We start from the raw sequence: 27,190 nt of genomic DNA on the forward strand, positions 1-27,190 counted from the left end.
TGAGAAAGAGAGACTGAGTAAGACAGAGGCAGTGTCGGTCATGGGTTTGTTTCACAACAGCCCAGCATTGTCAAGGAACACACACATACAGTGCCATGCAAAAGTTTTCATCCCCCTTTGCGTTTTTCCTATTTTGTTGCATTACAATCTGTAATTTAAATTGATTTTTATTTGGATTTCATGCAATGGACATACACGAAATAGTCCAAATTGGTGAAGTGAAATAAAAAAAATTACTTATTACAACAACAACAAAAAAAACGGAAAAGTGGTGCGTGCATATGTAGTCACCCCCTTTGCTATGAAGCCCCTAAAAAAGATCTGGTGCAACCAATTACCTTCAGAAGTCACATAATTAGTTAAATAAAGTCCACCAGTGTGCAATCTAAGTGTCACATGATCTGTCACATGATCTCAGTATATATACACCTGTTCTGAAAAGGCCCCAGAGTCTGCAACACCACTAAGCAAGGGGCACCACCAAGCAAGTGGCACCATGAAGACCAAGGAGCTCTCCAAACAGGTCAGGGACAAAGTTGTGGAGAAGTACGGATCAGGTTTGGGTTATAAAAAAATATCCGAAACTTTGAACATCCCACGGAGCACCATTAAATCCATTATTAAAAAATTGAAAGAATATGGCATCGCAACAAACCTGCCAAGAGAGGGCCGCCCACAAAAACTCACGGACCAGGCAAGGAACCACATTGTCCGATTTCAAAAAGGCTTTATGGCGAAAGCATAACATTAGATTATGTTAGGACAGCGCCTAAACAAGAAAAACCACACAGCCATTTTCCAAGCAAGGAGAGGCGTCACAAAAAACAGAAATACAGCTAAAATGAATCACTAACCTTTGATGATCTTCATCAGATGACACTCCCAGGACTCAATGTTACACAATACATGTATGTTTTGTTCGATAAAGTTATTATTTATATCCATAAACCCCATTTTACATTGGCACGTGATGTTCAGAAAATGTATTGCCTCCAAAACTTCCGGTGAATGAGCACATCAATTTACAAAAATACTCATCATAAACGTTGATAAAATTTACAACAGTTATTGAAAGAATTATAGATACACTTCTCCTTAATGCAACCGCTGTGTCAGATTTCAAAATAGCTTCACGGCGAAAGCACATTGTTCAATATTCTGTGTACAGAGCTCAGCCATCAAAGCAAGCTATACAGTTACCCGCCAAGTTCTGGAGTCAACTAATCTCAGAAATAGTATTATAAATCTTCACTTACTTTTGCTGATCTTCGTCGGAATGCACTCCCAGGACTCCCACTTCCACAAGAAATGTTTGTTTTGTTCGATAAAGTCCATATTTATGTCCAAATACCTCTGTTTTGTTTGCGCGTTCAGATCACTAATCCAAAGGCATAAGCGTGAGCGCAAAACCCAAGACGAAAAGTCAAATAATTCCATTACCATTCGTAGAAACATGTCAAACATTGTTTACAATCAATCCTTAGGGTCTTTTTAACATAAATCTTCGATAAAATTCCAACCGGACAATAGCGTATTCATTACAGAGGAAAAAGAAGGAACACGCGCCTGCGTGCCCGCGCAGAAAACAACTTGTTGGTCCCAGGCTTGAGACAGCTCTTATTCTCTTCCCAGTATCAATAGAAGCATGAAACAATGTTCTAAAGACTATTGACATCTAGTGGAAGCCTTAGGAAGTGCAAAATGACCCCACAGACACTGTAGTTTGGAAAGGCAATCAGTTGAAAAACTACAAACCACTTCCTGGTTGGATTTTTTCTCAGGTTTTTGCCTGCCATATGAGTTCTGTTATACTCACAGACATCATTCAAACAATCTACTAATAATATGCATATCCTACCTTCTGGGCCCGGGTAGCAGGCAGTTTAATTTGGGCACGTTATTCATCTGAATTTCCGAATAACTAATCTTGGGTGAAATACCAGTGTGCAATCACAGCAGCAAGATTTGTGACCTGTTGCCAGAAGAAAAGGGCAACCAGTGAAGAACAAAACACCATTGTAAATACAACCTATATTTATATTAATTTATTTTCCCTTTCGTACTTTAACTATTTGAACATCATTACAACACTGTATATAGAAATAATATGACATTTGAAATGTCTTTATTCTTTTGGAACTTTTGTGAGTCTGTTAACTGTTAACTTCTTATTGTTTATTTCAGTTTTCTTTATTAACTATTTCACTTGTTTTGGTAATGTAAACATATGTTTCCCATGCCAATAAAGCCCCTTAAATTGACATTGAATTGAGAAGGGAGAGTGAGAGAGAGCAGAGACGGAGAGAGAGAGGGCGTGGGGGGACCCAGGGGGGCAGTTAGCACCTATAGAGTAAGAGAGAAAGAATGTTACTCTCTGCTAGTCATCCTTTAGCTGCCTGGGAGAAAGAGAGACGACAGGAGAGGTGAGGAACTCTGCGCAAAACCTGGTCTGAATGGTTACCACTCTTTTCCTTCTCTTTCCCCTCTCTTTCTCTTCTCTTCTTCCCCTCTCCTTTTAATTTAGTATTTTATTTATCTTTCTTGTTTCACTCATGTGTTTGTCATCTGGGTTCTCTCCTACTCTTGAAGGGACTTGTGGAATAAGGCGTTTCTTGCATGTTGTTTCCAGATGTAGTGATGATGTAAGCTTGTTACAGTGTTACGTTGTTGCTGTAAGTTGTTGTAGTACTGTTTGTATTCGTGAATGCATGTGGCGTTAGTGATGGTAGTGAGTGTTTTTGGTGGGAGAGGAGTTGGTGTAAGTTACAAGGGTATAGTTTTTGTCTGTGTTGCAGCTTTTTCAATATGTGTGCGACATTGATGAGTGGGAAGGGATGTTTGCGTGCTGGTGTGTGTGTTTGTGTGTGTGCTCTGTGGGAGTGGAGTGGAGTGGAGTGGAGTGGAGTGGGTGGAGTGGAGTGGAGTGGAGTGGAGTGGAGTGTGTGTGTGTGTGTGTGTGTGTGTGTGTGTGTGTGTGTGTGTGTGTGTGTGTGTGTGTGTGTGTGTGTGTGTGTGTGTGACATGAGGTTGAGAGAGGCTTTACTATGCCAGTCTGGTTTTGAGTTTCATAGTCTCGCTGGACTGAGGAGGCTACACTGGGTATTTATCATTCCGTGTGTATGCGCGCGTGTTTGTGTGTGTTTTTGCATTTGTGCGTGTGTATGTAGCATTGTTATGATGGATTTTTGTCCATCTGGATAACATATTGGGTTCGAAACCAGCATTACGGAAAAACACATGAATTTCATAGGAATCTGATCTTGCATGATCTCATGTGACCACGTGTGATTTTGTGTAAAGTTCATGTGATAGCATGCGACAACATGTGAGTACATGTGAAAACATGATCTCATGTGAAATAAATGTGACAACATTGGGATTCAAAATGTCAACGTGATAACTTGGAACTACACGTGATAACATGATCTGCTACACCACCAGAATACATTCCTGCACTTTGCTAAAAGCTGCCTAGATTCAAGTCAATAATGGTCCAATTATCACCACTAACGTTACAGCAACATAAAACTAGCAGTGCTCAAGGGTACTTGACATAGAGTATACATGAGTGCTTCGAGGATTTGAACTTGCAACCTCTTGAGTGCATCAATGTTTCTGCAGTGCCACCAGGTTCATACTTTTTCAGAATGGTGTAAGTGCAGACCACAATTAAAGGTGTTTTCTGGTAGAGGCGTTTCTTGATATGAAGTTACACCCATTGATGCTTGCCATTGGTCCGTGGCAGGTTCATTCGCGTCTGGAACAACAGTTGTTGACAACTGTTGCAATGTAGCTAAGCCTAACCCTAATCCTTTTCCTAAACTTAACCTCAGTCTATTATCCTGCCATGCTAATTCACCAAACCTGACAAGGCAGCAGCTACTCTTCCTGGGGTCCAGAAAAACTAAGGCAGTTATATATAATTAAAAACACTACATTACATTCCACAACAGATTTCACAACACATTAAGTGTGTGCCCTCCCTTATATGACCTAGATAGTTTGTGTGTATGCATTGGTATGTAGGCTACATGTGCCTTTTTAAAAATGTATGTAGTTCTGTCCTTGAGCTGTTGTCTAATTATGTTCTGTATTATGTCATTCTGTATTATGTTTCATGTTTTGTGTGGACCACAGGAAGAATAGCTGCTGCTTTTGCAACAGCTAATGGTGTTACGTTCGTCAATGGAAGGATCGGACCAAGGTGCAGCGTGGTAAGCGTACATCTTTCTTTTATTAGATGAACACCGACAAAGAAAATACAAAACGAATGTAAAGTTCTGCAGGCTTCACAACAGCTATACAAAAGCAGGATCCCATAAACAAAGGTGGGAAAAGGGCTGCCTAAGTATGATCCCCAATCAGAGACAACAATAAACAGCTGCCTCTGATTGGGAACCATACTAGGCCAACAAAGAAATAGAAACATAGATATGCCCACCCAAGTCACACCCTGACCCAACCAAATAGAGAATAAAAAAGGCTCTCTAAGGTCAAGGCGTGACAGTACCCCCCCCCCCCCCCAAAAGGTGCGGACCCCGGCCGCAAACCTGAACCTATAGGGGAGGATCCGGGTGGGCATCTTCTCTCGGTGGAGGCTCTGGTGCGGGACGCAGACCCCGCTCCGCTTGAGGCTCCCCCCACTTCCGTGGAACCGGACCGTGGATCGTCGCCGGAGGCTCCGGACCGCGCATCGTCGCCGAAGGCTCCGGACCGCAGACCCTCGCCGGAGGCTCTGGACCGCAGACCCTCGCTGGAGGCTGTGGACTGCAGACCGCCGCTGGAGGCTCTGGACTGCAGACCGTCGCTGGAGGCTCTGGACTGCAGACCGTTGCTGAAGGCTCTGAACTGCAGACCGTTGCTGGAAGCTCTGGACTGCAGACCGTCTCTATAGGCTTCGGGCCATGGATCCTCACAGGAGACTTCGTGCCATGGATCATCACTGGAGGCTTCGTGCCATGGATCATCACTGCAGGCATCGTGCCATGGATCATCAATGCAGGCTTCGGGCCATGGATCATCACTGGAGGCTTCGTGCCATGGATCATCACTGGAGGCTTCGTGCCATGGATCATCACTGGAGGCTTCGGGCCTTGGACCGTCTCAGGAGGTTCCGGACCATGGGCCATCATAGGAAGTTCCAGACTGTGGGCCGTCTCAGGAGGTTCCGGACCGTGGGCCGTCTCAGGAGGTTCCGGACCGTGGGCCGTCTCTGGAGGTTCCGGACCGTGGGCCGTCTCTGGAGGTTCCGGACCGTGGACCGTCTCTGGAGGTTCCGGACCGTGGACCGTCTCTGGAGATCCGGGCCGTGGAGCGTCTCTGGAGGTTCCGGACCGTGGAACGTCTCTGGAGGTTCCGGACCGCGGACCGTCGCCAGAGGCTCTGGACCGCAGACCCTCGCCAGAGGCTCTGGACTGCAGACCCTCGCTGGAGGCTCTGGACTGCAGACCGCCGCTGCAGGCTCTGAACTGCAGACCGTCGCTGGAGGCTCTGGACTGCAGACCGTTGCTGAAGGCTCTGAACTGCAGACCGTTGCTGGAAGCTCTGGACTGCAGACTGTCTCTATAGGCTTCGGGCCATGGATCCTCACAGGAGACTTCGTGCCATGGATCATCACTGGAGGCTTCGTGCCATGGATCATCACTGCAGGCATCGTGCCATGGATCATCAATGCAGGCTTCGGGCCATGGATCATCAATGCAGGCTTCGGGCCATGGATCATCACTGGAGGCTTCGTGCCATGGATCATCACTGGAGGCTTCGTGCCTTGGACCGTCTCAGGAGGTTCCGGACCATGGGCCATCATAGGAAGTTCCGGACCGTGGGCCATCTCAGGAGGTTCCGGACCGTGGGCCGTCTCAGGAGGTTCCGGACCGTGGGCCGTCTCAGGAGGTTCCGGACCGTGGGCCGTCTCTGGAGGTTCCGGACCGTGGGCCGTCTCTGGAGGTTCCGGACCGTGGGCCATCTCTGGAGGTTCCGGACCGTGGGCCGTCTCTGGAGGTTCCGGACCGTGGGCCGTCTCTGGAGGTTCCGGACCGTGGACCGTGTCTGGAGGTTCCGGACCGTGGACCGTGTCTGGAGGTTCCGGACCGTGGACCGTCTCTGGAGGTTCCGGACCGTGAAACGTCTCAGGAGGTTCCGGACCGTGAAACGTCGCTGGAAGCTCTGGACTGGGAACTGTCGCCGGAAGTTCTGGACTGGGAACTGTCGCCGGAAGCTCTGGACTGGGAACTGTCGCCGGAAGCTCTGGACTGGGAACTGTCGCCGGAAGCTCTGGACTGGGAAGGCGCACTGGAGGCCTGGTGCGTGGAGCCGGGACAGGTGGCACCAGACTGGTGACACACATCTCAGGGCGAGTGTGGGGAGCAGGCACAGGACGTACCTGACTGGGGACACGCACTTCAGGAAGAGGGCGAGGAGCAGGCACAGGATGTACTGGGCTGTGGAGGCGCACTGGAGACCTGGTGCGTAGAACCAGTGCAGGATATACTGGACCATGGAGGCACACTGGAGGTCTGGAGCGTAAAGCTGGCACAACCCGTCCTGGCTGGATACTCACTTTAGCCCGGCAAGTGCGGGGCGCTGGCATAGGACGCACTGGGCTGTGAAGGCGCACTGGCGACACAGTGCGTAGAGCTGGCGCAGGATATCCTGGACTGAGGAGGCGTAATGGAGACCAGGAGCGCTGAGCCGGCACAACCCGACCTGTCTGAATGCTCACTTTCGCACGGCAAGTGCGAGGAGCACCGGGCTGTGGATGCGCACTGGAGACACATTGGTATCTCCGCAACGGTCACATGCTCCTTAAAGCGAGTGCGGGGAGTTGGCTCTGGTCTGAAACCTGGCTCTGCCAACCACACCGTGTGCCCCCGCCAAAATGTTTTTTGGGGCTGCCTCTTGGGCTTCCGTCGTGGTCGTGAACTTCGGAGTCGCTGTTGATCCTCCCTCGCTGCCTCCGTCTGCTCCCATGGAAGGCGATCCATTCCTGCTTGGATCTCTTCCCACGTCCAGGAACCCTTTCCGTCCAATATATCCTCCCATGTCCAGGATGTCTGCTCCTCCTGGCCACGCTGCTTGGTCCGTTTGTGGTGGGATCTTCTGTTACGTTTTTTGATGGAAGGATCGAACCAAGGTGCAGCGTGGTAAGCATACATCTTTCTTTTATTAGATGAACACCGACAAAACAAAGAAAATACAAAACGAACGTAAAGTTCTGCAGGCTTCACAGCAGCTATACAAAAACAAGATCCCACAAACAAAGGTGGGAAGAATGCTGCCTAAGTATGATCCCCAATCAGAGACAACGATAAACAGCTGCCTCTGATTGGGAACCATACTAGGCCAACAAAGAAATAGAAACATAGATATGCCCACCCAAGTCACACCCTGACCCAACCAAATAGAGAATAAAAAAGGCACTCTAAGGTCAGGGCGTGACAAATGGGGATCCTAATAAAATACCAAATTCCAAATACACTCAGGCTACTTGTCATGACTTCCGCCGAAGTCGGTCCCTCTCCTTGTTCGGGCGACGTTCGGAGGTTGACGTCACCAGCCTTCTAGCCATCGCCGATCCACTTTTCATTTTCCATTTGTTTTGTCCTTGTCTTACACACCTGGTTTCACTCCCCAAATTACTTGTTCATTATTTAACCCTCTGTTCCCCCATGTTTGTTTGTGAGTGATTGTTTGTTTGTAATACGGTCCGTTATTGTGGGCTAGATTATTGCGTTATATTATTGATTCTTTGAGTAAATTACGTTTATTACTCATATCTGCTGTCCTGCACCTGACTCCTCTACACCAGCTACACACAGGCTTATTACACTACTGCTCTACTCCCACATATCTACAACACAACATTCATGTGTATGTGTTTGTATAGTGCATATGTTATCATGTGTGTGTATGTGTGTGTCTTTACTTGTGTGTGTGTGTCTCATCACAGTCCCCGCTGTTCCATAAGGTGTATTTTTAAGTCCAATTTCACTGATTGCATGATGGTGCAATGTTTCTGCTGGTATGATGGTGCATTGATCAGGCATACAGTTTAAAGACATTATTTTAGCAGTGCACAAATGTATTCTTGCCAATAAATTCATAGCCGATCTCTATCATGGTCACAGACCTGGTGGTGTAGCAGGAAATTCAGATTGCTGGCATCACCCTTACGGAAAAAAAGTACATTATATCACGGGACATTTCACATGTGAAAACATGATCACGTGATTTTCATGTGTTTTTTCTGTAAAGGTGAGAACCATGTTAGGATGTTTGTAAGAGTTTGTCACGCTCTGACCTAGGAGAGCTGTGTTTTCTCTGTTTAGCTAGGCCAGGGTGTGATAGGTGGGTGGGCATTCTATGTTTTTGTTTCTATGTTTTGGCCGGGTATGGTTTCCAATCAGAGGCAGCTGTCTATCGTTGTCTCTGATTGGAAGCCATACTTAGGCAGCCTGTTTTTCCCTGTGTTTTCGTGGGATCTTGTTTTTGTGCAGCTGTGTTTGTGCAGCCCCAGAACGTCACGTTTGTTTCAGTTTCACCTGTTTATTGTTTTGTTCGGGTTCACTAATAAAATATGTGGAACTACGCTGTTCCTTGGCTAATTTATGACAGGGAATTCGAAGACAGCACTCGTGACAGAGTTTCTCAAGACATTTGTTTTACCAGTCATCAGGACATCACATGATGGTCCAATATGGTTTTAAACCATCCCAAACCCTTATAAATTACTGTAATGAAATGGTAGTTTTAAAGTCAGTGGTACGCTGTTCAGCCTAAGTATGACTCCACCTGGGATTTGAACTCACCACTTTTGGGGTGCACCAATTTTTTGTGCTGTGCCACAAAGTCTGTAGCATTCCCATACACATTCATTACCTATAATACATCTCTGCACTTAGCAAAAGACTGCCATCTGCATTGCTTTTTGAGTTATCAATTATTGTGACTATTCTCTCATTATTATTTCATTGACTTATTTTAGCAATTTGAGGGTTTTCTGTATAGTTCAATGTTACTCCTGAATCACTACGATAAATATAATAGTTTTTCATGAGTTTACTTTTAACAAAGATGAGATTAACACCTAAGAAAGAGCACAGGTGAAATCAGTTATTAACACAGGCGTAGGGGCGTAGAAGAAAGATCAGAATGCCATGAACCAAGAGGTTGTGAGTTTAAATCCCTGGTGACAACATGTTGAAAAGTAATTACTGAAAAAAGAAACATACACAATGTAGTCATGTATGTGAAAGTGTGTCAAATATGTAAGTTGAAAACATTATGTTAAAAGCACTGTGTGTATCATAACAACACATTCTTGTTTTCACATGTGCAGTGTTCCAGAACCACATGTTTCCACATGTGAAATGTTAAGTGAAGTGTTCCAAAACCACATGTTTTCACATGTGAAAAGCTGCTCTGGCACCCCAATGGTGGAACAAGCTCCCTCACGACGCCAGGACAGCAGAGTCAATCACCACCTTCCGGAGACACCTGAAACCCCACCTCTTTAAGGAATACCTGGGATAGGATAAAGTATTCCTTAGAAGGATTACTTTATCCTATCCCAGGTATTCCTTAAAGAGGTGGGGTTTCAGGTGTCTCCGGAAGGTGGTGATTGACTCTGCTGTCCTGGCGTCGTGAGGGAGCTTGTTCCACCATTGGGGTGCCAGAGCAGCGAACAGTTTTGACTGGGCTGAGTGGGAACTGTGCTTCCGCAGAGGTAGGGAGGCGAGCAGGCCAGAGGTGGATGAACGCGGTGCCCTTCTTTGGGTGTAGAGACTGATCAGAGCCTGAAGGTATGGAGGTGCCGTTCCCCTCACAGCTCCGTAGGCAATCACCATGGTCTTGTAGCAGATGCGAGCTTCAACTGGAAGCCAGTGGAGTGTGCGGAGGAATGGGGTGACGTGAGAAAAGTTGGGAAGGTTGAACACCAGACGGGCTGCGGCGTTCTGGATGAGTTGTAAGGGTTTAATGGCACAGGCAGGGAGCCCCGCCAGCAGCGAGTTGCAGTAATCCAGACGGGAGATGGCAAGTGCCTGGATTAGGACCTGCGCCGCTTCCTGTGTAAGGCAGGGTTGTACTCTGCTAATGTTGTAGAGCATGAACCTACAGGATCGGGTCACCGCCTTGATGTTAGCGGAGAACGACAGGGTGTTGTCCAGGGTCACGCCAAGGCTCTTAGCACTCTGGGAGGAGGACACAATGGAGTTGTCAACCGTGATGGCGAGATCATGGAACGGGCAGTCCTTCCCCGGGAGGAAGAGCAGCTTCGTCTTGCCGAGGTTCAGCTTGAGGTGGTGATCCGTCATCCACATTGATATGTCTGCCAGACATGCAGAGATGTGATTAGCCACCTGGTTATCAGAAGGGGGAAAGGAGAAGATTAATTGTGTGTCGTCTGCGTAGCAATGATAGGAGAGACCATGTGAGGATATGACAGAGCCAGGTTATTTGGTGTATAGTGAGAATAGGAGAGGGCCTAGAACTGAGCCCTGGGGGACAGCAGTGGTGAGAGCACGTGGTGCGTAGACGGATTCTCGCCACGCCACCTGGTAGGAGCGACCTGTCAGGTAGGACGCAATCCAAGAGTGAGCCGCGCCGGAGATGCCCAACTCGGAGAGGGTGGAGAGGAGGATCTGATGGTTCACAGTATCAAAGGCAGCAGATAGGTCTAGAAGGATGAGAGCAGAGGAGAGAGAGTTTGCTTTTGCAGTCCGGAGAGCCTCCGTGACACAGAGAAGAGCAGTCTCAGTTGAATGACCAGTCTTTAAACCTGACTGATCTGGATCAAGAAGGTCATTCTGAGAGAGATAGCAAGAGAGCTGGCCAAGGACGGCACGCTCAAGAGTTTTGGAGAGAAAAGAAAGAAAAGATACTGGTCTGTAGTTGTTGACATCGGAGGGATCGAGTGTAGGTTTTTTGAGAAGGGGTGCAACTCTCGCTCTCTTGAAGACGGAAGGGACGTAGCCAGCGGTCAAGGATGAGTTGATGAGCGAGGTGAGGTAGGGGAGAAGGTCTCCGGAAATGTTCTGGAGAAGAGAGGAGGGGATAGGGTCAAGCGGGCAGGTTGTTGGGCGGCCGGCCGTCACAAGTCGCAAGATTTCATCTGGAGAGAGAGGGGAGAAAGAGGTCAAAGCAATGTGAGCAGGACCAGCGGTGTCGTTTGACTTAACAAACGAGGATCGGATGTCGTCAAGCTTCTTTTCAAAATGGTTGACGAAGTCATCCGCAGAGAGGGATGTCTTTAGCTAAGATGTCTTTAGGGAATGTGATACCTAATATCAACATCTAGTGCAATTTTGTGGCACAAACTTTATGGTTACGGTAGCTATATACTGTGTATGTTATGCATGCATTGTTACAGTGAGTATGTTATTATTGCTCTTCAAGATGAAAATGTCTGTCTAAACCGCTTCCATCAGATAGAGGAATTTGTGTGTTATCTAATATCAACATCTGGTGCAATTATTGTAGTTTTGTAGAACAGAGTGGCTAGTCAGCTGGAACCACTCTCTAGTTCATTCTACAATCCTTTTTGTCTTTCCTGGTTTAATCTGATATTAGAGGTCACTTTGTGTGTGGTGTGCATGTGTGTGTGTGTGAGAGAGAACAAATCAGTTGGAGGGGCCTTTGATTTCCATAAGTGGGCACGTTTTTTCATGGGACCTTCAATTTTTTTAACGGGTGTAATAGTAAAAACATAGGAAGCTTGTGAGTTTCAAGTTTGGGGAAGCTTACGATTTATCCTACCATTTATACTGATCTGCATGCCAATTATGATTATTTTTAAATGTGCATTTTCATGGAACAGCTCCATTTCAATAATAATCATTGTCAGATGGTTAATCATAAAAATCTGAAGTAAAATTATAAAAATCTTAAAGTAAAAATTCAACTATGGCAAGAGGACCAGCCTCTGCCATATGGACACATTGGTAAACTGTGATCCATTGGCGGCTAAAGAAATGAGAGCATAGAACTCTGAGATAGCCTTTAGGCCAATTCAGAAGTAGGCCTATAACTTCCATCGTCAACTAAGTAAAATACATATGTCTAAAGCCAACAAATAAAACAGTAGAAAACATTCCGGTTCTCTCTACTCTGCCTCCCTTTCTATCTGTCTTGACTTGATCTGTTGCTAGTGAAGTGCAACATTGTATCAAATCATTACTGGTTCCGGCCTGAAGCAGTAGCTAGCGAACTTACAACATTCTATCAACTGGCCTATTCCGGGCCCTCAGAGTTTCCTGCTCCAGTGATGTTTCTACAAGATATATGGGATCACCAGATCATGACATTTGGCTCTTTCACACCGAAGCGTTGGTGATTATCGAGGATGGGAGTGTTGAAAATATTTTTTAAGTACTGAGGAACTATTATTTGCAATGGATGTTAAAAAACAGACTTTGTTGACTTGTGTGAGATGAACAAAAAATAACTGAGAAGCTCAGCTTATTAGTTGTGTACGCGGTTAAGAAATCAGACAGATGGGCACTTTCATACAGTTGAGGTCGGAAGTTTACATACACCTTAGACAAATACATTTAAACTCAGTTTTTCACAATTTCTGACATTTAATCCATGTAAAAATTCCCTGTCTTAGGTCAGTTAGGATAACCACTTTATTTTAAGAATGTGAAATGTCAGAATAATAGTAGAGAGAATGATTTATTTCAGCTTTTATTTCTTTCATCACATTCCCAGTGGGTCAGAAGTTTACATACACTCAATTAGTATTTGGTAGCATTGCATTTAAATTGTTTAACTTGGGTTAAACGTTTTGGGTAGCCTTCCACAAGCTTCCCACAATAAGTTGGGTGAATTTTGTCCCATTCCTCCTGACAGAGCTGGTGTAACTGAGTCAGGTTTGTAGGCCTTCTTACTCGCACACACTTTTTCAGTTCTGCCCACAAATGTTCTATAGGGTTGAGGTCAGGGCATTATGATGGCCACTCCAATACCTTGACTTTGTTGTCCTTAGTCCATTTTGCCACAACTTTGGAAGTATGCTTGGGGTCATTTTCCATTTGGAAGACCCATTTGCGACCAAGCTGAATATAATTGAATATATCCACATAATTTTCTATCCTCATGATGCCATCTATTTTGTGAAGTGCACCAGTCCCTCCTGCAGCAAAGCACCCCCACAAAATGAGGCTGCCACCCCCGTGCTTCACGGTTGGGATGGTGTTCTTCAGCTTGCAAGCATCCCCCTTTTTCCTCCAAACATAACGATGGTCATTATGGCCAAACAGTTCTATTTTTGTTTCATCATACCATAGGACATTTCTCCAAAAAGTACGATCTTTGTCCCCATGTGCAGTTGCAAACCACATTCAGGCTTTTTTTATGGCGGTTTTGGAGCAGTGGCTTCTTCCTTGCTGAGCGGCCTTTCAGATTATGTCGATATAGGACTCGTTTTACCTTAGATATAGATACTTTTGTACCTGTTTCCTCCAGCATCTTCACAAGGTCCTTTGCTGTTGTTCTGGGATTGATTTGCACTTTTCACACCAAAGTACGTTAATCTCTAGGAGAAAGAACGTGACTCCTTCCTGAGCGGTATGAAGGCTGCGTGGTCCCATGGTGTTTATACTTGCGTACTATTGTTTGGACTGATGAACGTGGTACCTTCAGGCATTTGGAAATTGCTCCCAAGGATGAACCAGACTTGTGGAGGTCTACAATTCTTTTCTGTTGTCTTGGCTGATTTCTTTTGATTTTCCCATGATGTCAAGCAAAGAGGCACTGAGTTTGAAGGTAGGCCTTGAAATACATCCACAGGTACACCTCCAATTGACTCAAATTATGTCAATTAGCCTATAAAAAAAAGCCATGACATCATTTTCTGGAATTCTCCAAGCTGTTTAAAAGCACAGTCAACTTAGTGTATGTAAACTTCTGACCCACTGGAATAGTGATACAGTGGGTTATAAGTGAAATAATCTGTCTGTAAACAATTGTTGGAAAAATGACTTGTGTCATGCACGAAGTAGATGTCCTAACCGACTTGCCAAAACTATAGTTTGTTAACAAGAAATAAGTGGATTGGTTGAAAAACGAGATTTAATGACTCCAACCTAAGTGTATGTAAACTTCCGACTTCAACTGTACATATGCATGCATTCTGGAGAGAGACGCACCATGTGTTCGCCACACACCCCTCCCCTTCTTCATGACGCAACATTTTAAGTGATACTTAAGACACATTCTCTTCACAAATATTTTTGATGCTTTTCACTGACAGACACAACTCAATCAGCTAGAACTATTCTGCACTTCCAAGTAAAAAGGCAGTAACTGCTCATTTGGTCAAAAATGAGTTAATATCATTTTTTTGCTACATTAAATACATGCTTAATCATGTGTACAAGTATCCTGCCTCTATTGTATTGTGTTTTGGAGAAAATGGGGGTCATGTTAGCAGTAACTGCATAAAGTTACTGTGAAACCAAGGTAAATATAAGAAATTTCTCCCAGTTTCACGCTATGAGCAGTTACTACCTTTATGCTTGGTAGGGCAGTATTGCTAGATGCACTACCCAAATTGCAGGCTTCCCAAATAGGTATAGGCCTACACACTTGTGTGTCACGGCTGTCAAAAGGATCGGACCAAAATGCAGCGTGTTCGTAGTTCCACATATTTTATTTAACGTGAAACTGAAATGCAATACACTAATACTTGAAACACAAAAACAACAAACCGTGACACAGAGAGAAAACACACTACTCAAAATATAATCACCCACAACCACAGGTGGGACAAACATCAACATAAATATGACCTCCAATTAGAGGTAACGAGGATCAGCTGCCTCCAATTGGAGATCAACCCAAACAACACCAACATAGAAATACAAAACTAGAAACTGAACATAGAAATACAAAAACAGACAAACACCCCCTGTCATGCCCTGACCTACTCTACCATAGAAAATAACTTCTTACTATGGTCAGGACGTGACATTGTGATTAAGTGATAATGCCCGAAAAGCTGGTGACTGGAGCATATATTGCACGGGTGATGTTAGGGCCGAGACTATGTTGAGGGCCGGCAAACTGTGCCAATATATCCTCAAAACACTGGCTTTGAGGGAATTATCACTTTTATACAACGGGTTACCAACATATTCAAATAATTATTGACATATTTTAATTCAAAACATTATTTTTATGAATTTATTCATACTATGTAATCCTTCCACGAGATATAGTCCTGACACAAATCGATGATTTGCTACCCAAGCTGGCTGGTCGTTAGTTCTATCGGTTCGGTTGCCGGAGACGTGACCCAGTCATTAAGTCTTTTTGTTCTAAATCTATGGATATTCAAATAGAACAGTCGTTCATTCTAAATGGCCATTAGCATGATGGCTGTGAATGTTCTTATCCCTTGCTTGCTAGTCTTAAGGATCGGTGTCCCGCTAACGGGACAACTTCCTGTGAAACTGGAGGGCGCACAATTCAACTAAATAATCATAAATATTATGGATTTTAAACATTTAGGTACATATAAATGTCTTATATCGTCTGAAAGCTTACATTCTTTTTAATCTAACTGCACTGTCTGATTTACAGTAGCTATTACAGTGAAAACATGCCATGAGATTGTTTGAGGATGGCGCCCCACATCAAAATATTTTTCCACCGGCACAGGTTTCATACTTTCACATATAACGATTAAATATTCACTTACTTTTAAAAAATGTTCCTCTGATTTGTCATCCAAAGGGTCCCAGCTATAACATGTAGTGTCGTTTTGTTAGATAAAATCCTTCTTTATATAACAAAAAGTCTGTTTACTTGGTGCCATCGATTTGAGTAATCCACTCGTTCAGCTTGCAGAGAAAGGAATCCGAAAATCTACCCCTTAACTTTGTTTCAACACGTCAAAATACATTTCTATTTACTCCTCAGATACCCTAAAATGTAATCAACCTATAATATGAAATATACGGAGCTGTGAAGGGAACGGCACCTCCATACCTTCAGGCTCTGATCAGGCCCTACACCCAAACAAGGGCACTGTGTTCATCCACCTCTGGCCTGCTGGCCCCCCTACCTCTGAGGAAGCACAGTTCCCGCTCAGCCCAGTCAAAACTGTTCGCTGCTCTGGCACCCCAATGGTGGAACAAGCTCCCTCACGACGCCAGGACAGCGGAGTCAATCATCACCTTCCGGAGACACCTGAAACCCCACCTCTTTAAGGAATACCTAGGATAGGATAAAGTAATCCTTCTAACCCCCCCCCCCCCCTTAAAAGATTTAGATTAACTATTGTAAAGTGGTTGTAAAGGTGAATGCAACAATTTGTAAGTCGCTCTGGATAAGAGCGTCTGCTAAATGACTTAAATGTAAATGTAAATGTAAATATTTATTTCAGAAAGAAGTATGTTCAATAGGAAACCTATTTTAGCAGTAATTTCTTCATGGCGCACGCAAACACAAATTTCCAAGACTGTCTTTCTACTAAAACTGTTATTTCTTATTCTTTTTTTAAAAGTTAAAAGCCTGAAACCTTGAACATAGACTGCTGCCACCCTGTGGAGGCCATAGGAATTGCATCCAGCGAGCTAATTTCAATATGACATTTCTCTTGCATTTAAGTGTTTTCTTTACAATGGTACCTGTCAAGGGGCACTCAAGGAAGCAGGAGGGGTGAAGTCAGGCGCAGGAGACAAATGTCCGTGAACACACGTTTAATTGACACAAACCTCAAACAGCCAAAAAACAGGCAAGGCATGGCAACAATACAAAATAGACAGAATGAACCCTAAAACAAAGTAGGGGCGCAGCTCAAAACTCGCAGCCTTACTAATACACAGGCAGAGGGAAAACACCTAACCCCAGCCTAACAAACCTGACGAAAACAATCACGTACAAACAAAACCCTACACAGAAAGACTAAATAACCCCCCCACTAATGAACTAACACAACACAGGTGCAACCTAAACTAGACCTAACAAAAAGAAAATTAACAGAGAATCGGTGGCAGCTAGTAGGCCGGCGACGACGACCGCCGAGCACCGCCCGAACGGGGAGAGGCGCCACCTTCAGTCGACGTTGTGACAGTACCCCCCCCCCGACGCGCGTCTCCCGCAGTGCGCCGACGCCGGCCTCGAGGACGACACGGAGGGCGAGGCGCAGGGCGATCTGGATGGAGGCTGTGGAACTCCCGCATCAGTGATGGGTCCAAGATGTCCTCCACCGGTACCCAGCACCTCTCCTCCGGACCGTAGCCCTCCCAGTCCACGAGGTACTGCAGGCCCCTTACCCGGCGCCTGGAGTCCAAGATGGACCGGACTGTGTACGCCGGGGCCCCCCCTATGTCCAGGGGGGGCGGAGGGACCTCCTGTACCTCAGCGTCCTGCAGTGGACCAGCTACCACCGGCCTGAGGAGAGACACATGAAACGAGGGGTTAATACGATAATAAGAGGGAAGCTGTAACCTGTAACACACCTCGTTTATTCTCCTCAGGATTTTAAATGGCCTCACAAACCGAGGACCCAGTTTCTGGCAGGGCAGGCGTAGAGGCAGGTTCCGGGTTGAGAGCCAGACTCTCTCCCCCGGGGTAAACACGGGGGCCTCACTGGGGCAGCGGTCAGCGCTCTCCTTTTGTTGTCCCCTGGCCCATTCCAGGGATTCCTGAACGGCACTCCAGGTCTCCTTATAGCGCTGGCCCCAGTCCTCCACCGCAGGGGCCTCCGTCTGGCTCTGATGCCAGGGCACCAGGACCGGCTAGTAACCCAAAACACACTGGAAAGGCGACAGGTTGGTAGAGGAGTGGTGGAGAGAGTTCTGCACCATCTCGGCCTATGGCACGAGCCTCGCCCACTCCCCTGGCCGGTCCCGGCAATACAACCACAGAAACCTGCCCACCTCCTGATTAATCCTCTCTACCTGCCCATTACTCTCGGGGTGAAAACCTGAGGTCAAACTGACCGAAACCCCCAGCTGCTCCATAAATGCCCGCCACACCCGGGACGTGAACTGGGGGCCTCGATCAGAGACTATGTCCTCAGGCACCCCGTAGTGCCGAAAGACGTGGGTGAACAGGGCCTCCGCGGTCTGCAGGGCCGTAGGAAGATCAGGTAAAGAGAGCAGACGTCAGGACTTAGACAACCGATCCACAACGACCAGGATCGTGGTGTTCCCCTGAGACGGCGGGAGGTCTGTGAAATCCACCGACAGGTGGGACCATGGTCGCTGTGGAACGGGGAGGGGCTGTAATTTCCCTCTAGGCAGGTGCCTAGGAGCCTTACACTGGGTGCACACCGAACAGGAGGAGACATAGCACCTCACGTCCTTCACCAAGGTGGGCCACCAGTATTTCCCACTAAGACCCTGCACCGTCCGCTCAATCCCTGGATGACCCGAGGAGGGTCTAATTTCAATATGACATTTCTCTTGCATTTAAGTGTTTTCTTTACAATGGTACCTGTCAAGGGGCACTCAAGGAAGCAGGAGGGGTGAAGTCAGGCGCAGGAGACAAATGACCGTGAACACACGTTTAATTAGCACAATCCTCAAACAGCCAAAAAACAGGCAAGGCAGGGCAACAATACAAAATAGACAGAATGAGCCCGAAAACAAAGTAGGGGTGCAGCCCAGAACTCACAGCCTTACTAATACACAGGCAGAGGGAAAACACCTAACCCCAGCCTAACCAACCTGACAAAAACAATCATGTACAAACAAAACCCTACACAGAAAGACTAAATAACCCCCCCCCCCACTAATGAACTAACACAACACAGGTGCAACCTAAACTAGACCTAACAAAAAGAAAATTAACAGAGGATCGGTGGCAGCTAGCAGGCCGGCGACAACGACCGCCGAGGGCCGCCCGAACGGGGAGAGGCGCCACCTTCAGTCGACGTTGTGACAGTGCCAATTATATGCATATCCTGGCTTCAGGGCCAGAGCTACATGCAGTTTACTTTGGGCACGTCATTCAGACAGGAAATGTTGCAAATCTCGGAGAGACAGCAAGGTTATTACAAATCTCCGCTGTGGAAAACCAAATGCTAGTCTAAAAGAAATGGGGGATAATGTCTAAATGCTTTTTACAGTGTAGATCTAGTATATAAATGACCTGGCTGTGCTGATGAGACAATGGATTGAGGAGTCAGATGGAACAGAGTAAATAGGCATTTGAACGTCATAGATTTGGTGGTAACTTGTGGAATAGACACCGGCTCAAATGCAGTTTTAACCAATCAACATCCACGATTAGAACTAATGATCCTCTGTGGCTAAGTCATGCTCCCTGGTGAAGTATTTTAATTATTTTATTTAGACAGGAGTAATTATATAATTTTGCCAAAATATCAATTTACTTTAGGGCATCCTAACAGTGCACTGTGCACCCGCCAACTTTCCTTTCCTATTTGCAACATGCTGAACCCAGAGATCTGATATAATGATGAGATGCTCATGTCTCCGCCCTAACAATGGGAGTCTTTGTCCCAAAGATGGGAAGGCAGGTGACAAGCTTAGGTCTGCATATTATTCCCATAGAAACACATTGGGCTTATAATGGACAGATTTTGGCGAGTGAACCCTCTCGCTTAGCCTCTTCCTCTCTGCTGAAACTACACTGACTGCACAAAACATTAAGGACACTCTTTCCATGATATAGACTGACTAGGTGAATCCATATGAAAGCTATGATCCCTTATTGACATCACTTGCTAAATCCACTTCAATTGATGTAGATGAGACATGAGACAATTGAGACATGGATTGTATATGAGTGCCATTCAGACGGTGAAGGGCAAGACAAAATATGTAAGTGCCTTTGACCAGGGTATGGTAGTAGGTGCCAGGCACACCGGTTTGTGTCAAGAACTGCACCACTGATGGGTTTTTCAAGCTCAACAGTTTCCCGTGGGTATCAAGAATGGTCCACCACCCAAAGGACATTCAGGCAACTTGACACAACTGTGGGAAGCATTTGGAGTCAACATGGGCCAGTATCCCTGTGGAACTTTTTCCACACCTTGTAGAGTCCATGCCTTGACGAATTGAGGCTGTTCTGAGGGCAAAGGGGAGGGGAGGTTCAACTGAGATTGAAATGTAATAACAATAACGAGGCTATACACAGGGGGTACAAGTACTGAGTCAATAGGCAGAGGTTAATTGAGGTAATTCAGGTAATATGTACATGTAGGTAGGGGTAAAGTAGCTATGCATAGATAATAAACAGCGAGTAAGAGCAGCATAAAAAAAAGGTGGGGTCAATGCAAGGCCTGGGGGTAGAAGCTGTTAAGAAGCCTTTTGGACCTACACTTGGCACTGTGCGTGTGTGTGTGTCCAGTGCACCAGGCCTCTGTGTGTGTGTCGAAGGATGATTAAAAGAGATTGAGGGTTCTAAGTTGTTAAGCGTGTCATACTTTTTGTCTCTGTGTGTCTAAGTGTTATCGCTGTCTGTTTTACACATCTTCTCTGCCTCTTCCTCAGCTCTGCCTCATAGCCCTGGCCCTGCCGATGGCAGCCTCTACGCCAGAGTGAGGAAGAGAGTAGTGACAAAGGAGGTGATGTTTCCCCTGACAAGCAGCGGCCCTATCCCCAGTGACCTCGCCCTGTCAGCCAACAGCGATTCAGGCCTCTCTATTGCCTCCCATTGGACAGGGGTTATTACTGCAGTGAGCCCCGGGAGAGGGCCCAGTGAGGACGAAGGTAACCAGCAAAGGAGGCTTCTATCTGGGGTTGGGCTGGAGAAGGCTCAGCCTCCTCTGGAAAACATGACAAAGCTCCCAGACTCCAGTAATGGAGAGGGGAAGTTGGACGGGGACAAGGAAGGCTTAGGGCAGCCTGTCAATGGGGAGGCCTTGCCCAGCGAGAGGGAGATAGACATCCTGGATGATGACGAGGTTATCCCTGAGGCTAGCCCCACCTTGGACAGGCATAGCTCGGCTAGCATTGGCTCATTGTCCTCTGAGAGCCTGCCTGAAGCCCAGCAACTGGTCCAGAGTGGAAGTGGATACTCCACACCATCCACCCACAACACCCAATCATGGGTGCAGCAGCAGCAGATGGTCGACGCCCCAGAGGGGGAGGAACAAACAGACAGGGGGTGGGACAGCCCTGTGGATACACCTCATCTGATTGGTCCAGACACCCTGTCAGTTCCAGACATGCCCAATACGGGGACCAGCAGAAGAGAGGCGGTGCAGAGACGAGTGGAGGAAGGGGTAGGGGTTGAGAGGTTGCCTGTGCAGATGGACAGTGACAAACATTCCACACACACCACATATGCCACACACACCACACATGTCCAACACACTACACATGCCACACACCACACACACACACCCTCACCCTCAGGGGAACCCTGTGGGCAGGAGGAGCTTGCCTCGTTAGCAACAGACATGGATGAGTCCATCGATCAGCTCAACCAGTTGATCCTAGACCTGGACCCCACCTTCATACCAGTCCCCACCCGACATCCCGCCCTCCCCCTGTCCCGCTCCGCCTCCCTCCACACCAATGGGATAAGTCAAACGACAACCGAAGCCAACACCAGCCAATCAGGTGAGAACATGTTAACCAGAGCGGGGTACCATCCTTCTCATTCAAATAACATCATACTGACGAGCTAGCAATGACTTCAAATTGAACATCTGTTTGTCTAATTTGAGATACAGTAGAATCACAATAGAATCACAAGGAAAGGCGCTGTCCCTCTGTTACGTTATAATATTTCAATATTCATCTTAAAAATGTATATTAAAAAGTGATTTTATTCATTTTACTTTCAAAATTCTTACAGGTAAAACATTCAATCAGTTACAATGAGAATCAATCACTCAATCGATCGTCAATAAAAAAATTCAAAAGAATAAACAATTCAAACAATAACCAAATGGTCATCCAATCAAAAAATAAATAAAATAAAAGCGATCAAAAAAGAATCAGAAGAATTAGTCTGTCAATCTGTCAGTTAATCCACAAAGTGTCTGTGTGTTGGGGGAGGGGTGGGGTCTGGGCTGGCAATTGCTGGATGGAGGCGACAGTTGTGGTTATATCCTCTGCCGTCTATGGATGAATTCCCTAGTGGGGAGGCAACCATGAACAGCCATCTGGAGTGTGTATTTCTGTTCTGATGGTAATGTCAGGGTCATGGTTTCTGGGATGACTTGGGTGGTGGTGGGGGCTGTTTCTGGGACGTTTTGGGTGGTGGGTTGGGCGTTGCATGTGGAAAGTTCTGGGTTCTGGGACTGGTTCTGGCTTCTTCATTGTTGTTGTCTGGTGGATGGGGTAGGGGTTAGTGGGGTTGGGTTTTTTGGCTCTTACCCTGCCTGTGTGGGAACTGGGGCAGGTTCTGAAGAAGTGGCTGCCGTTCCTGCACAGGTTACAGGGTGCAGTCCAAAGTGGGAAGGTTGTCTTTACAGCTCTGGCTGTGCAGGCTGCGGCCAGATGGCCTAGTTGGCTACAGTTCATGCACAGTTTGGGCATTTATACACAGTACCAGTCAAAAGATTGGACACTCATTCAAGGGTTTTTCTTCATTTGTACTATTTTCTACATTGCATAATAGTGAAGACATCGAAACTATGAAATAACACATATGGAATTAAGAAGTAACCAAAAAAGTTTGAAACAAATCAAAATAAATTGTATATTTGTGATTCTTCAAAGTAGCCACACTTTGCCTTGATGACAGCTTTGCATACACTTGGCATTCTCTCAACCAACTTCATCAGCTAGTCACCTGGAATGCATTTCAATTAACAGGTGTGCCTTGTTAAAAGTTAATTTGTGGAATTTCTTTCCTTCATAATCCATTTTAGCCAATCAGTTGTGTTGTGACAAGGTAGGGGTGGTTTACAGAAGATAGCCCTATTTGGTAAAAGACCAAGTCCATATTATGTCAAGAACAGCTCAAATAAGCAAAGAGAATTTCAAGAACTTTTAAAGTTTCTTCAAGTGCAGTCGCAAAAATCGTCTCTCATGAGGACTGCCACAGGAAAGAAGACCCAGAGTTACCTCTTCTGCAGAGGATAAGTTCATTAGAGTTACCAGTCTCAAAAATTGCATCCCAAATAAATGCTTCACAGAGTTCAAGTAACAGACATTTCTCAACATCAATTGTTGAGAGCAGACTATGTGAATCAAATTCTAATCAAATCTAATTTTATTTGTCACATGTGCCGAATACAACAGGTGTAGACCTTACCGTGAAATGTTTACTTAAAGCCCTTAACTAACAACGCAGTTCAAGAAATAGAGTTAAGAAAATATTTACAAAATAAATAAAATCAAAAAGTAACACAAGAAAAATACATAACAATAACGAGGTTACTGTATATACAGGGGTTACCAGTCCAAAGTCAATGTGCGGGGGTACAGGTTAGTTGAGGTAATTTGTAAAGTGACTATGCATGGATAATAAACAGTGAGTAGCAGCAGTGTAAAAACAAAGGGGGTGTCAATGTAAATAGTCCGGATCAATTAATTGTTCATCAGTCTTATGGCTTGGGGCCAGAAGCTATTAAGGGGTCTTCTGGTCCTAGACTGGGCGCTCTGGTACAGCTTGCCATGCGGTAGCAGATAGAACAGTCTATGACTTGGGTGACTGGATGTAGTCTTTGACCTATTTTTGGGCCTTCCTCTGACCCCTCCTAGTACATAGGTCCTGGATGTCAGGAAGCTTGGCCCCAGTGATGTACTGGGCCGCACGCACTACCCACTGTAGTGCCTTATGGTCAGATGCCGAGCAGTTTCCATACCAGGCTGTCATGCATCCGGGCAGGATGCTCTTGATGGTGCAGCTGTAGAACTTTTTGAGGATTTCAGGACCCATGCCAAATCCTTTCAGTCTCATGAGGGGGAAAAGGTTTTGTTGTGCACTCTTCACAACTGTCTTGGTGTGTTTAGACCATGATAGTTCATATGTGATGTGGACACCAAGGAACTTGAAACCCTCGAACCACTCCACTTCAGCCCCGTCGATGTTAATTGGGGCTTGTTCGGCCCGCCTTTTCCTATAGTCCACAATCAGCTCCTTTGTCTTGATCACATTGAGGGAGATGTTGTTGTCCTGGCACCACACTGCCAGGTTTCTGACCTCTTCCCTATAGTCTCATCATTGTCGGTGATCAGGCCTACCACTGTTGTGTCGTCAGCAAACTTAATGATGGTGTTGGAGTCATGCTTTGCCACACAGTCATTAGTGAACAGGGGACTAAACACACACCCCTGAGGGGCCCCAGTGTTGAGGATCAGCGTGGCAGATGTGTTGTTGCCTCAACTCACCACCTGGGGACAGCCCACCAGGCAGTCCAGGATCCAGTTTCAGAGGGAGGTGTGTAGACTCAGGGTCCTTAGCTTAGTGATGAGCACTGTGGGCACTATGGTGTTGAATGCTGAGCTGTAGTCAATGAACAACAGTCTCATGTAGGAATTCCTTTTGTCCAGGTGGGAAAGGGCAGTGTGGAGTGCGACTGAGATTGCATCACCTGTGGATCTGTTGGGGTGGTATGCGAATTGGAGTGGGTCTAGGGTTTCCTGCATTATGGTGTTGATGTGAGCCATGACCAGCCTTTCAAAGCACTTCATGGCTACCGATGTGAGTGCTTCGGGGCGGTAATCATTTAGGCAGGTTACCTTCACTTTCTTGGGCACAGGGACTATGGTTGTCTGTTTGAAACATGTAGGAATTACAGATTCGGTCAGGGAGAGGTTGAAAATGTCAGTGAAGACACTTGCCAGTTGGTCCACGCATGCTTTGAGTACACGTCCTGGTAATTCGTCTGGCTCCGCGGCTTTGTAAATGTTGACCTGTTTAAAAGTCTTGCTCACATCGGCTATGGAGAGCGTAAGCACACAGTCGTCCGGAACATCTGGTGCTCTCGTGCATGCCTCAGTGTTGCTTGCCTCGAAGCGAGGATAAAAGGCATTTAGCTCATCTGGTAGGCCTTCATGGTCCAATTGCTGAAAATAAACCACCACTAACGGACACCAATAATAAGAAGAGACTTGCTTGGGCCAAGAAATACGAGCAATGGACATTAGATCGGTGGAAATCTGTCCTTTGGTGTTGATGAGTCCAAATTTGATATTTTTGGTTTCAACCGCCGTGTCTTTCTGAGATGCAGAGTAGGTGAACGGATGATCTCTGCATGTGTGGTTCCCACCGTGAAGCATGTATGAGGAGGGTGCTTATCTGGTGACACTATCTATGATTTATTTAGTATTCAAGGTGCACTTAACCAGCATGGCTACCTCAGCATTCTACAATGACACTCCATCCCATCTGGTTTGCGCTTAGTGGGTCTATCATTTGTTTTTCAACAGGACAATGACCCAACACACCTCCAGGCTGTGTAAACGCTTTTTGACCAAGGAGAGTGATGGAGTGCTTTATTAGACAATCTGGCCTCTTCAATCACCAGACCTCTGCCCAATTGAGATGGTTTGGGATGAGTTAGACCGTAGAATGAAGGAAAAGCAGCCAACAAGTGCTCAGCATATGTGGGAACTCCTTCTTGACTGTTGTAAAATCATTCCTCATGAAGCTGGTTGAGAAAAGGCCAAGAGTGTGCAAAGCTGTCATCAACTCAAAGAGTGGCTATCTTCAGTATACCACCCCTACCTTATCACAATTGATTGGCTCAATCTGATTAAGAAGGAAAGAGATTCCACAAATGTACTTTTAAGGCACACCTGTTAATTGAAATGCATTCTAGGTGACTACCTCATGAAGCTGGTTGAGAGAATGCCAAGAGTGTGCAAAGGGTGGCTAATTTGAAGAATTTCAAATATAAAATACATTTTGGTTTGTTTAACACTTTATTGGTTACTACATGATTCCATATGTGTTATTTCATTGTTTTGATGTCTTCACTATTATTCTTCAATGTATAAAAAAGTACAAATTAAGAAAAACCCTGGAATGAGTAGGTGTGTCCAAACTTTTGACTGGTATTGTATATGGCACATCTGTCAATTTTTTGGTCCTTAAATGAAACTGGTATATTTTTTATTCATCACAAATTTCTTTAACGTATTTTGGTCTTTAACGCAAGGCCGACAGACAAGTTCCTTACTTTTCCCCCCTTGCACTTGCCTCTTCCATTTTTATGTTAATGCTGCAATAAATTGTTTGTAATTTTGGGTAGAGCAGTCATTTCCATATATTTTTGTTAGCTGCATGTGTGACATAACTCCACCAGTCCTATTTATGATATAATTTACAAAGATTATACCTTTTTTAAACAAAATGCTTCCTTATGGGCCCTTCCCATCAATAAAGAGAGAAATAGAAAACATTTTCACATAAATGAGCTATATAGATATTAATATTAAGTGATATCCGTATCGCCCTTAGACAACACCACTGCTGTTGTCCTTGCGTCCAAGTGTTTATTCAAATTGGATGTATAATCTTTGGATGCCGATAACAGTCACACCGTTGGAAGACATAGCTTGGACTGTTGCCTACAAAAACCTATTCCTGCTCGTTTCCCACGATCCAGCCAACGCATTTGGTGTGTCATCGTAGTGGTCTCTGACTTGTGTTCAGACACGCTCAGGCGGAACAAACTTAAACTTAAACTGTTTTCAATGCTGATTTGAATGTCATTGAGAAAACAGAATTGTGTCCCCAAATTTTTTTCTCAAACATCCTTTTTTAATTTATAAGTAATCCTAGATGTGTTCATCTAGTTTTTCAATAGTATCTGTAATCAAATTACTATATTTTTTCTGGTAACGTAACGGATTACAGTTACAGTTTTATGTAACAGATTACATGTAATCCGTTACTCCCCAACCCTGACAGTACAGCTCCTCAGTTACAGTACATATTTACATTGGAATCCCTCAGAAACATACTGTACAACAGTCCTCTGTCTGTCTGTCTGGCATGAGGACTCAGTGACATGATGCCAGAGGCCAGTCTAAAGAAAATAAAGCTGTGCCAGCTTTCAGCTTTTTAGACAGAGAGCTGAACCGCAGGTAGTTGAGTTAATCATAGTTTGGTTTGGTTTGGGTATGTTCTCCTAGCAGAGTTCACTGCTTCCAACACAGACACGCTTTATTCACCTTTGTCCGCTATGTTTGCTGAGTGGGTGCAAAAGTTTGGAACTTTTATATAAGCACTGTAAAATCAGGTCCTCATAGGTACAGTACAGTAACTGACTTAAACGTATCTTTTGAAGTGACTGGAAGAAATGTCT

General features: G+C 45.5%; 1 protein-coding gene across 1 annotated transcript in view; it reads left to right on the forward strand.

Moving 5' to 3' along the window:
- Positions 1–2,311: 2,311 nt before the first annotated feature.
- The window catches only part of LOC106584067 (tensin-3), an 82,451-nt gene continuing 57,572 nt past the window's right edge, over positions 2,312–27,190 (forward strand). Inside the window, exons 1-2 of the mRNA XM_045706329.1 lie at positions 2,312–2,423; positions 20,469–21,542. Coding sequence (XP_045562285.1) covers positions 20,546–21,542 — 997 coding nt within the window. The 5' untranslated portion in view covers positions 2,312–2,423; positions 20,469–20,545. The remainder of the gene's footprint in view (positions 2,424–20,468; positions 21,543–27,190) is intronic.

Source organism: Salmo salar, chromosome ssa23, assembly GCF_905237065.1.
Source record: "Salmo salar chromosome ssa23, Ssal_v3.1, whole genome shotgun sequence".
NCBI lineage: Eukaryota > Metazoa > Chordata > Actinopteri > Salmoniformes > Salmonidae > Salmo > Salmo salar.